The sequence below is a fragment of the Urocitellus parryii genome, chromosome 4, assembly GCF_045843805.1.
Source record: "Urocitellus parryii isolate mUroPar1 chromosome 4, mUroPar1.hap1, whole genome shotgun sequence".
In the NCBI taxonomy this organism is placed as follows: domain Eukaryota; kingdom Metazoa; phylum Chordata; class Mammalia; order Rodentia; family Sciuridae; genus Urocitellus; species Urocitellus parryii.
In genome coordinates, this window is record NC_135534.1 from 106,126,419 (window position 1) to 106,139,158 (window position 12,740).

Sequence of the window (12,740 nt, forward strand, 5' to 3'; positions counted from 1 at the left end):
GGGCGCTGGCGAGGGGGTGGGGTGGGGCGGGAGGTGGGGGGGGGGTCTCTCCCGGGTTCGGACGCTGCCGCCTGCTTTCCCCAGCTTTGGGATCAGCCGTCAGTCCCTGGCGCGCGCCCCCGCGCTCCGCCCGCCGGGCTCGTGCTCGCTAAAGGGGCGCGCCCTGCACCCCCCACTGCCGGCACCGCCCACTCCCCTCCCCGGGGCCGCTCCTCCCACCGCTCCGAGAGCCGGCGGCTGCTGCGGCCGCGAGAGGCCCCTCCTTCACGCCCTCCTTTCCCTCGCTCGCTGCCGAGCGGAGCCGGCCGTCCGGCTGGGCCACCGACTCTCCCCGGCCATGGCCGGTAACGTGAAAAAGAGCTCTGGCGCCGGGGGCGGTGGCGGCTCCGGAGGCTCGGGCTCGGGCGGCCTGATCGGGCTCATGAAGGACGCCTTCCAGCCGCACCACCACCACCACCACCTCAGCCCCCACCCGCCGGGGACTGTGGACAAGAAGATGGTGGAGAAGTGCTGGAAGCTCATGGACAAGGTGAAGGGCCTGCCGAGGACCCGCGGGAGCAGGGTGGGCGTGGGCGGAGGGCCTCGGCCAGCGCTGGGATCGGCGGAGGAAGCTGGGGGAGGTCTGGAGGCCGGGAGCTGGGGTGACCCGCCGGCCGAGGGGGGCTGGGGGCCGGGAGCCGGGGCAGGGGAGGAGGCAGGACGGTGGGTCGTTGGGGGGAAGGGCTGCCGTTGGGAGTTGGGGACGTTGAGGTGTTCGGGGAGCGAGACAAAGATGGGGTGGGGGCTGGGGTGAGGGTTGACTGGGAAGCCACCGGGGCGGAAGTGCAGTGGGGTTTGGGGCTCGGTGCGGGGTGTGGGGATGTGGGTCACGGAATTGGCCCTGGGAGACCGTCGTGAGGGGGTTAAGGAAGCGTTTGATTTACCGGCTGGTTCTCCTGCCTGGGTGAGGAGTGGACATCTGACTAGGGAATTGGGTTTATGGGCTCTCACTGAGGGACCTGGGGGCAGGACAACTCCACAGGCTAACTGTATTCTGGGTGAGCGTGAGGTTTTTTTCTCTTTAGGATGTAATACCAGGATAAAAGAAAGAGGGAGGTTTAAATGGGGGCAAGGAAGGAACTTTCCTCCACATCTAGCACTAGCTCAAGTTTTTTGACCCTTCGAAGCATTGGGATGTGATCCATTGCTGGTTTTGAGATAATGCACTGATTAAACCACAAGTTCTGGTTAGAACCATTATCTTCTGGAAGGTGGAATGACCGAATATGCCAAGCAGCAGATTTTGACTTTTTCATAACTTCCTCCCTCACCGCTTTTAGCTTGGCTCTACATTTTCTTGTAAGGGCCTACCTCCTTGTTATTGCAGGACCTGACTTGAGTTTGTTCCATGAGTCTTTTTGATTACTTTTTTTTAAGCAAGGCAAAAAAAAAAAAAAAAGACGTTATATTTAGTCATTTAAGTATGTCATGAGGGAGAATTTTACTTCCTTATAGTTGTGTCTATATAATTAAACATATTAAGTAACAGTCCCTTATACTTAAAAAGTGTATAAGCAGTCTAATGTTCTGTTAGAATTAAATATATCTTGATATTTATCATTCATTAATAACATTTTGGCAAAACTTATACTTCAGATTAAAAGTGGATAGGAGGATCTAGCATGCAAGAGAATGCTGTTATTTCCTCCAGGGTAAAATTGGTTTTCTTTGGTTCCTCTCGGGACCTAGGTTCCTCTTCTGAAAGTTTTTCATAGGTTGTTTGGACTAAAAACAGCTAATAAAATGATTATGAAGTACTTGGCAAATGTAAATGTGCTATATAATGCTTAACAAGTCCTGTGTAAGAATTAACACTCCTATAGTGTATACCAGTGATTTCAGAGCCACTTTTTTTTTTAAGTTGTTGATAGACCTTTATTTTATTTATTTATATGTGGTTCTGAGAATCTAACCCAGTGCCTCACACATGCCAGGCAGAGGGATGATTTTTCTCATGGTTAAATAATTGGTATTGCAAGAAGCTCTGGGTTCCATCTGCAGCACCGTAAATGGACAGACAAATTCGTATTGTAATTAATGACACAAATATTTGTTGATTATATCGGTGGTGTAGTGCTAATTTTATTATTAGAAATTATAATAAAAAAGGAAACTTTAAATATGTTGACATCTTTTAAAAAATAGTGTATTTAAAATTTGAAGTTTGTAAACTTGCGTTTTGGGGATTTACTATTATTAAGGACTAAAAGATTCCTCTGACAGAAAAATTATTTGCTTTTCTAATCAGTTTCTCATATAGGCCCAGTTGGTGAAGTGTATCAAAATTATGCCAATTTGTGACTTCTCCTTAGAAATAATGAACTTTTAATCAAACTTTTGTGTTTTGGTAAAGGATAAATGATGGTCCAAATAAAGTCTTCCCTATGTCTTATTGCTTCATCTCTTTGAAGTGTATTTAATTGAGTTCTCCTGCAGGTTGTTTAATTGTTTGGATGGAATAAAGAGGACTCAAAAGTTTTTGAGTTAAAATGCTTTTAGGTATAGGTAGTTTAAAGGACAGTATGCTTTTAGCTTTTCCATTTTAGTCTAGGAAAGGGATATTTATTCTTATACTCTGCTTGTCTTGGAAGATGGCTTCGATACTGTGTCCTGTATCACATATTACTAGCTGTGCTGAAATGAAAATTCAGTGTTTTCTGATGTGTTAGTCCTGTAGGTTAATATTGCTCTCTAGAGTATTTCTGAATACTTCTCTAGCATTGCTAGATTGTACCATGTCTTTACCCTTGATGTTTTAAGCATGGTGGGTTCTCTTTTTCTACTTTATTTTTATTGTTGAAAGTCTTTAGTAGGGTCGTTACACCTCCTTGACTTCATGTGATATTATAAAGGTAGTAAGAACTTACTGTCACAGCCACAGATGTACCTCATATTCATTGAATTTAGTCTTAAGTCATGATTTCATACCTGTTTTGTACTTGGTTGATTTAGCACTGGAAATTGTTAGTTTCCTCCCCTTCCCTCTGTTGGATATATGCAGTTGAAGTTGGTGTAAATCCTGGATTCTGGTCAGTATAAACTCAGTTTACTAATTTACTAACCCATTATAGATTAGTTGAGCAAAATGATTATGATAGAATGTTTGTTATTAAACAAAAGACATAGCCTCTAATAAATTTTTCTGTTTTAGTTTTTTTTTCCCATCCCCAGGATGTTGTAATAAATATTTGTGTAAATATTTCTATGTGAAGAAAAATAGTAAATAAAGAGACACATTGGGCATGGAGCAGAGAATGGAAAGAAAAATTGTACATATTGCCTTCAATGTAAATTTAAAAGTATCAAGGTTTAGTGAGAGATGTAAAATGCCATTGTGAAGTAGAGATTGACAAACTTTTTCTGTAAAGGGAGGGATTGTAAATATTAGGTTTTGCTGGGCACATAACTTAATACCATACTCTGTTGTTATTACAACTTTTTAAACATGTAAGAGCCATTATTATCATGCTGATGTACTGGAGGATAAAAGGCTTCTTCGGGTCATCTTCCCACCCTTGAAACTGAGCTGGTAGTATTTTGGATCTGTACTGTTTTATTTATTTATTTATTTTTATGATGCTGGGGATTAAACTCAGGGTCTTACCGTACTAGGCAGACATTCTACCAGTGAGATACACCCTCAGTCCTGTTTTATTTGAAATTAGCTGGCATCATTAAAATATTAAAGTATTGATTATTTTTTAATTGGATGTAACTTATTAAAAAATCCTTTCTTTCTTTCTTTCTTTCTTTCTTTCTTTCTTCCTTTCTTTCTTTCTTTCTTTCTGTTTTTTTAATATGGAGGATTGAACCCCAGCCCTTTTTAAATTTTGAGACAGGGTCTTGTTATATTGCTTAGGGACTTGCTAAATTGCTGAGGCTGACCTCAAACTTGTAATTCTCCTTCTTCAGCCTCCAGAATCACTGGAATTAAAGTTGTGCACCACCACACCTATCTAAAATTCTTCCCTTTAAAGCATGTGTTTATTTTATTTTTGGTACTGGGATTTGAACCCAGGGGCACCTTTATCACTGAACTACATCTCTGTTCCTTTCTATTTTTTATTTGGAGACAGGGTCTTGCTGAGTTACTTAAGGCCTCACTAAATTTTTAGCTGAGGCTGGCCTTGAATTTGAGATTCTCCTGCTCAGTGTTCTGAGTCCCTGGGATTACATACCTGTGCTACTGTGCCTGGCAAAGCATATGTTTAAGAAAGTATTTTTAGCTGGCTATAATGGCATGTAGGCCCAAAACTCTGGGAGGCTGAGACAGGAGAATGACTGGAGCCCAGGAGTTCAAGCCTGTGTGGGAGACCCCTTTTATTGTCTGTTAGTTTTTATTTTGGTACTAGGGATTGAACCCAGGGATGCTTTACCACCGAATTCCCCATCCCTTTTTAATTTTTTATTTTGAGACAGGGTCTTTTTTTTAAAATTCGTTTTAGTTATACATGGACACAATATTTTTATTTTGTTTATTTATTTTTATGTGGTGCTAAGGATTGAACCCAGTGCCTCACATATGCGAGGCAAGTGCTCTGTCACTGAGCCTGAGCCCCAGCCCCAGCTGGAGAACAGGTCTTGTTATTGTTAACTTGTTTCGGCCCTTGCTAAATTGCACAGCCTGGCTTTGAACATATAATCCTCCTGCCTCAGCCTCCCGAGTCCGTATGATTACAGACATAAACCACTATGGATGTCTTGTTTGAGTTTAAAAATGTATCCTCAAAAGATTATTTTTATTGGGCATGGTGGCACATACTTGTAATCCCAGTGGTCTTGGAGGCCTAGACAGGAAGAGGAAGGCTACAGCAGGATTGAAAAAAATTTTTTTGGGGGGGTACCAGGGATTGAGCTCAGGGGCACTCAACCACTGAGCCACATCCCCAGCCCTTTTTTGAAATTTTATTTAGACATATGGTCTCACTGAGTTGCTTAGCACCTCTCTGTTGCTGAGGCTGGCTTTGACTTGCTTCCCGACTCAGCTTCCTTGAGCTGCTGGGATTACAGGCGTGCACCACCGCACCCAGCAAGGTTGAAAATTTAAGGCAAGCTTGGTGACACACTTCTATAATCCCAGCAACTAAGGAGAATTGCAAGTTTGAGGCCAGCCTCAGCAAGTTTTTGAGACCCTGTTTCAAAATAAAAAATGAAAAGGGCTGGGGATGTGGCTCATTGATTAAGCACCACTGGTTCAATCCCTCGTACCCCAAACCAAACTAAAAAAAAAAAAAAGAATAGGGAAAATTAGTGGAGTTGAGGAAGGAGATTTATGGGGGTGGGAGGAAATGGGGAATGAAATTGACATATTGTACGTATGAGACCATATCACAGAGAATTCCACCTTTATGTGTATCTGTAAGGTACCAATTAAAAAAAAAACTGTTATGAAAGGAAGATCAGTGAAGTAGAGGAAGGGGAAATAGGTGGAGGGAGGAAGGAACTGGAGTCAGAAATGGAGCAAATTCTATTTTATTTATGTATGACTATGTCAAAGTGAATCCCATTATTATGTATAACTACAATATATTAATAAAAAAATTAAAAGACAGCCTGGGCAATTTAGTGAGGCCTTGTCTCAAGATAAAAAGGGCTTGGAGTGTATCTCAGTGGTAGAGCACCCCTGGGTTCAATTCCCAGTACTGCAGGGAATAAAACAACCATCTCCTTCTTCATCTACTGCTAACCCTACCTGTGCCCTGTCCCCAAAAGAATCTTAGGTAAATTCCTGTATTTTGGTAGTAAGAGGTACTTAGTTAAATTTTGTTTTGTTTTGGTACTAGGGATTGAACCCAGGGGTGCTTTATCCAGCCATTTTTTATTTTGAGGCAGGGTCTTGATAAGTTGCTTAGGGCCTTGCTGAATTGCTGAAGCTGACCTGAAACTTGAGATCCTCCTGCCTCATCCTACCAAGCTGCTGGGATTTTAGGCATGTGCCATCATGCCTGGCACTTAGTTGAATTTATAAATAAATATTTCATCTGTCTTCTTGCTCACTTCCTCCTTTCCTCTTTTTACATTTTTTTCTTCCTATGTTTGCATGCTCACTGAGTCCCAAGCCAGGTATTAGGTGTAAGTTCTTACATTCCAGGAATTGCATTATAAGTGATACATGTGATAAGTGACTACCAGAGAAGCATGTCCAAAGTGAGATCGCATCTCTTAAAGAGTTTACGCATGGAAACATATTTCTTCTGTGTTTATCTTAACCGCTGAAGCTTGTAAACTCCTGAGGGCAGCAGTATAACTGACTTATCTCCTGCAGTATCCAGTTAAGGGGGTTATTCAATAGAAGGTACTTTTTAAGTATTTGTTAAATTAATTGTGTGCCCCCGTGGAATTAACTGAAAGGAAAAGATATGGGGTTGAGAATTAATTTTAATCACATCAAGTTAATTTATTGCAGTAGCCCTTTATGGGTGTCATCCTTGTTTTATAGATGAAGATATTTAGGTTCAGAGAGAGTTAATAGTGGAGCCTAAATTCAGGATTACCCACTTCCAAGGCTAGTAAATTCTTCCATAGATTTCCTTCTCACATATTCAACAAAGCCTCAATCACAAAAGCCACCATAGTTATGTGCTACATAACAACTAGTCAGTCAACCACAGACCACACATACCTTGCTGGTCTCAGAAGATACTAATGAAGCCAAAAATTTTCTGTCTCCTTGTGAAATAATAGGGCAGTGCATTACTCCCATGTTTGTGGGGATTCTGGTGTAAACATACCTACTGTATGTCATTTGTACGAAAAGTATAGCACATGATACCATATGTTAATGAGTATGTTACTAGTTTATGTATTTACTGTGCTTTTTATTTTAGATTGTACTCCTTTAATCTACTTAAAAGATAACTAACTATAAAACAGTATGTCCTGTTAGCCCTGCATCTTGTATTTATTGTGTCTCTTCATTGTATCAAGAGGCCACAATGAGTGATTGACCTTCACCATGCCACCTAGGTCTATGTAAGTATACTCTGATATTTATACAGTGGTGATCTCCTCAAGATGCATTTCTCAGAGGGTAGTCCCATTAGGAGATTGTATTTAGAAGGTATCCTCTGCAGATTCAGAACAGCAGTCCTTACCCCCCTCACCCCCTCCACCCCCATTCATTAAAGCAAAGTGGACATTCTCTTTAATGATATGTCAAGATAATGTTTAAACTAGTACCATTTGATGAAATAACTGCTACCAAATGTATGTATGTATGTATGTATGTATGTATGTATTTATTATATGTGTGGTGCTGGGGATTGAACCCATGCTAGGCAAGCACTGTACCACTGAGTACATCCCCAGCCCCTGCTGTTGCCTACTTTTAAGTTAAGGATTAGTGTTTTCTTCAAATTAAGTGTGCTGATTATTTTTCATGGTGAACATAGAAGCTTATATATATAATTTTCCCATTATAGTTAATTCATGTTATCTATGGTGATATTTACCACTTTTTAATTTCAGTTTATCAATACATCTATCTCTTCTTCCACTAGAGCTCTTCAGGACTAAGGCATTGTCTTAACATAGTCCTTCATTTTCTGTCTTATTGGAAGAATCAGTCAGGAATTTGTTTTTGAGGGTTGAATTAAAGTAGCATTTACTTTATCTTATAAAGGTAGTATAACAGTCATCATAAAACATGAGTGTATTATTTTTATGTCTATTAAGAACTCCCCAAAGGATATAAAATTCTTTATAATTTTCTTACTGTGTGTGAAACATGAGTCAGTTCATGAGATTAGTGACTTTTTTTTTTTTTTTTTTTGGTACTACAAATTGAACTCAGGAGTGCTTTACCATTGAGCTACATCCCCAGCCCTTTTTATTTTTTATTTTCAGAGTAGGGTTAGGTCAGGAGAGAAGATAATCTGCTTTGTTCACTTGTGACTTTGGTTTTTGGTGACTCTGGTTATAGGAAAATCTATTTTTTATATGTTGTTTGCTAGCAGTATACTTACAGAGGACTGATAAATCGTGATCAGTTATTTCCTCAGTCGAATTCATGTTATGTTCAAATATACAGTAACATACTGTGCAAAGTTATTTTCCTAATGGTTAATTTAGAGCATTAACGGAATAATGAACTAAGTATTAATTTGAAAACTGAATCCAAATTCCACTTTACATTTTCCAATGAAGTTGCTAATTCTGATCTATATTAGGTTTGTTAGGAGAAGGGGATTATAACAAGCAAGTCATTGTGAAATGTTTTCATGATTAGCACATTTTGTGCTGGAAGGAAATAGGTGGGAGTAGTCAACCAGGAGCACTGGAAGCCAGCCTCAACTCTGTCCCCACAATGTTCCTTCCTGCAGAAGCTTCCAAAAGGAGGGAGAAAGGGTGCTAATGATGACATTGGCAGTGCATATCCACTGGGGAGATATGGTGCCACTACCATGATATAGCTGTCAGAAATCAATAGTGATTCTAGTTTTCTCTTTGCAACTTTTGGAATGGGCAGTGAGTCGTGCTTAGCATACTTCGCTGCCTGAGTACCTTCTCACAGCCACTGCTGACTGCTTGCTGCCTTCCCTCTGGCTTGGATTTGCCATGGAAGAATGCTTAAAATGAGGCCAGTTCATTGGTGCTTCATTGAGTGGGATTGGACCCTGATTCTTGACTCCTCTTTGTTCAGATTTATTTCGAACAGCAGTACTTAGCTGTAGCACTCTTTGAGAAAAACAAAAGCTATTTATGATTCATAAAATATACAGAACAAAATGTAAAAGTCCCCATTTCCTCTCATTCTCAAACGACTACCCTTTCCAGACATATCCAGTGTCTACAGTTGAATGTCTCTTCCTCTAGCCAGCCCTTGTATCTTTTCCTAAATGGCTCTGAGAAAATTGCATGGACAGCATCATCTTTGAGAGTGATTTATTGACTTGAGCAAGTAGTTGACCTCTTAGCATTTGCTACTTAAGACTGACAACCATTATTAAGTCCATATATTGTAGCTCAGTTTACAATTTCACATCTGTTAATATATAAGGAATTTCAGTGTATCTTATGAGATTTTTATAGATTAAGTAACCTTTCCAACTTGTTCAGCTTCTATTTAATGTGGATCTTGAACAGGTGTTCAGACAATATCAAGTGATATCTTGTAAAACTAGTGATTCTCAGACTGTGATGTGAATTCAGATCATTTGGGGGTTTTGCCAGAATGGAGAATCTGAGTAGGTCTGGGGTGGAGCCTGAGATTCTGCATTACTTACTGGCTCCTAGGAGACATGAATGCAGCTGGTCAAGGGACCATAGCTGATGTAGCAAGGCTCCATACTGCAGTTAGCTTTTATTTTAGAAAAATTTGGCAGTTTTTTTTTTTTTTAAGAAAACAGCAGTAAAATATTTATGTTTAAGATTTTAAAGACGAGGTGGGAGGGAGGGGGGAAATGCTGGGGAATTATATTGGCCAAATTATGTTTGTACATGTATGAATATGTAAGAATAAATCCCATCAATATGTACAACTAATGCACCAATAAAAAAAGTGGAAAAAGATCCACATAAAATATTGTTTTAGTTGTAGATGGACACAATACCTTTATTTATTTTTATGTGATGCTGAGGAGTGAACCCAGTGCCTCACCCATACGGACAAGTACTCCACCACTGAGCTATAACCCCAGTCCTGGAAAAAATATTTTAAAGACAATGTTCTTAAATTATGAAATTAATACATACTTAAACATTTTTAAGCAGAAGTAAAGATTTTTCTTAAAGGGTTCTGGAATTTGAAAAAATATTTGCTAAATTATAGCAAATTATTAATATGGAAATGTTATTAATATATATAGGTGTCCCTGAAAAACATTTTCTTTAAAAAAAAAAGGCTGTATAAGGGGCTGGGGATATATATAGCTCACTTGGTAGAGTGCTTGCCTTGTGTGCACAAGGCCCTGGGTTCAGTCCCCAGCATCAAAAAAAAAAAAAAAAAAACCACAAAAACACCAAAAGACAAAAAACTGTATAAAATTAAAGACTGTATAGAACTTAATGATGTGAATATATGTAGATTTATTTAATAAATTCATATTGATGATTTTCTAAGTTATTTCTGAGTTTTTTTAATACCTTTATTTAATTTATTTATTAATAGTTGGGCTGGGGTTGTGGCCCAGAGGTAGAGTGCTTGCCTACCATGTGTGAGGCACTGGATTCGATCCTCAGCACTACATAAAAATAAAATAAAGATATTGTGTCCATCTATAACTAAAAAAATAAATATTAAAAAAAATTAAGTGGTGCCAAAGATTGAACCCAGGGCCTCACATGTACTAGGCAAGCACTTTACCACTGAGCCACAACCCCAGCTCCCTTAATATTAGAAGCAATATAATAGTATTCATCATAGTTTCTTTCTTTTGTGAGTACTGGGGATTGAACCCAGGGGCACTTTACTACTAAGCCACATCTCTATAGCCACAAACTTGCTGAGGGCCTTGCTGAGTTGTTGAGGCTGGATTTGAACTTGCGTTCCTCTTGTCTCAGCCTCCCCAGTCTCTGGGATTACAGGTGTGGACCACCATGCCTGGCAGTATATAGTTTTAAAGTATTTCCGTTTCTTTTCTGAACTGGGCTTTAAAGCCAGGGCCTTGCACACTGAGTCCTTTTTATTTTTTATTTTGAAAGAGTTTCACTAAATTGCAGAGGTTGGCCTAGAACTTGTGATCCTCTAACCTTCGCTTCCTGAGTAGTTGGGATTACAGGTGCATGCCACCATGCCCAACTCTTAAGTATTTGCTTAGAAAATTCCTAGGAATGCTATTGTTGGGTTACAGGAATCATATATTAGAATTTTTAAAATCCTTATTTTGGCCAGGCACAGTGGTGCACATCTGTAATTCTAGCAACTCTGAAGGCTGAGGCGGAAGATTGCAGGTTTGAGGTTCAGCGACTAAGGGATCCCTGATTCAGATTTGGAAAGTAAAAATGACTGGGAATGTAGCTCAGTAGTAAATGCCCTGGGTTCACATCTTTTACCAACAAAACAAAACATATTTTACCACATTTCCCTCCAAAAAAAATCTGCTTCCACCATCATTTCTTGTCTGGCTTGTTGATTTAAATAAAGTAGCTGGTTCCTTTAGGTGAAAATTAGGTTGGGACCTCTCCACAGTCACAGGTTTTTTTTTTTTTTTGGTACTGGGATTTGAATCCAGGGGTCCTCTACTACTGAGCTATGTCCCCAGTTCTTTTATTTTTTGGGACAGGTTCTCATTAAGTTGCTGAGGCTGACCTCGAACTTGTGATCTTCTTGCCTCAACCTCCTGAGTTGCTGGGATTACAGGCATTGGCCTAGTTCACGTTCATGTTTTTATTGAGTACAAACCAGGTGTTGGGGTGTTAAAGATGAGCCAGGGTTCACAATTAACAGTTTGTGGGTATAGCTGAAGTGTGTAAACAGCTCTGGGGCTCCTCTGTGGGGTCATGAGCCAAACCATTACTTAATCCCTGAGGAGATAAGAGAGAAGATTGGGGAATGGAGGGCATAAACCAAGCTGGCACCTATGCAATGCTTTGATCCATATTTGTGTTGAAATTATTATATAGCATCCAAAAGCATTGCAAAATCATTTAACCTGTAGTTCATGTTAAGTATTTGATTTGAAGTTGTATTGATAACTCTGGATAAAGAATTATATTTTCCTTTTAAAAATAGACTCTATGGAGCTGGGTTGTAGCTCAGTGGTAGAGTGCTTGTCTAGCATGCATGAGGCGCTGGATTCAATCCTTGGCGCCACATGAAAATAATAAAGGTTCTGTGGGCTGGGGTTGTGGCTCAACGGTAGAGTGCTTGCCTAGCATGTACAAGGCTCTGGGATCAATCCTCAGCACCATGTGCAAATAAATAAAGTAAAAAAGGTGTTGTTTTCAGCCACAACCTAAATAAATATTTTAAGAAATAAAGAAAGGTATTGTGTCCATCTCCAAGTTAAAAAAAAATTAAAAAAATAATCCATGTATAAAAGCTGCAAGCTTAATCTATCAGAACATGTCAGCTATTTAATTTCATACATTATAGTGAATGTATTTTTTCTGCAGTTGATGTGATAAATGAAAGTAATGAGATTGGTATTGAGTTATAAATGGCATGGTGTTTTAAATAAACGCTCATGGGTAGTATTTGAGAAGTATTATGTAGTAATTACTATTCAAGAGCCTGAATGGGATTTTGATAAATCAGTAATGGAGAATAGTAATTAGAGGTGTAAGGCTTTTTTCTTAAGGCCATTATATAGTGATAATACTTTTTTTTAAGTATAGGTTTCTGATTTGTCTTTGAAAAATATGAATCATGAGTTGTTGTTTAAAGCCTTTACTTTATATTTGTACTTGTAAGACTATTGAACGTATTCAAATTTCTGAGATTATGGAATTTGTAAAATTTGAAGCTTTAAAAGACATTAGAAATAAATTGATTACTTTCATTTACAGGTACAGAAATTTAGATCTTGGGTGGCAAATAACAAATCTAAGGTCATATAGTTGGGAAATGCCAGTCACCAGACTAGATCCCAGGGCTCTGGACTTAAACACTATTATCCTTTGCCCTGTCCCTCCTGTTCTCTTGAGCAAGGTTGATTCTTTTAAAATGGTAACAAATTTTTACATGGTATATATATATCTCCACATCATGAGTATACATATATTTTTCATTTTTATTTTTTATTTTTGGTTTTACTAGAGAT

The 12,740-nt window shown here is 39.3% G+C and overlaps 1 protein-coding gene across 1 annotated transcript in view; it reads left to right on the forward strand.

Moving 5' to 3' along the window:
- Positions 1 to 286: 286 nt before the first annotated feature.
- Positions 287 to 12,740, forward strand: part of Cbl (Cbl proto-oncogene) — a 101,608-nt gene continuing 89,154 nt past the window's right edge. The window contains exon 1 of the mRNA XM_026403500.2: positions 287 to 529. Within this exon, the coding sequence (XP_026259285.2) occupies positions 338 to 529 (192 nt within the window). The 5' untranslated portion in view covers positions 287 to 337. The remainder of the gene's footprint in view (positions 530 to 12,740) is intronic.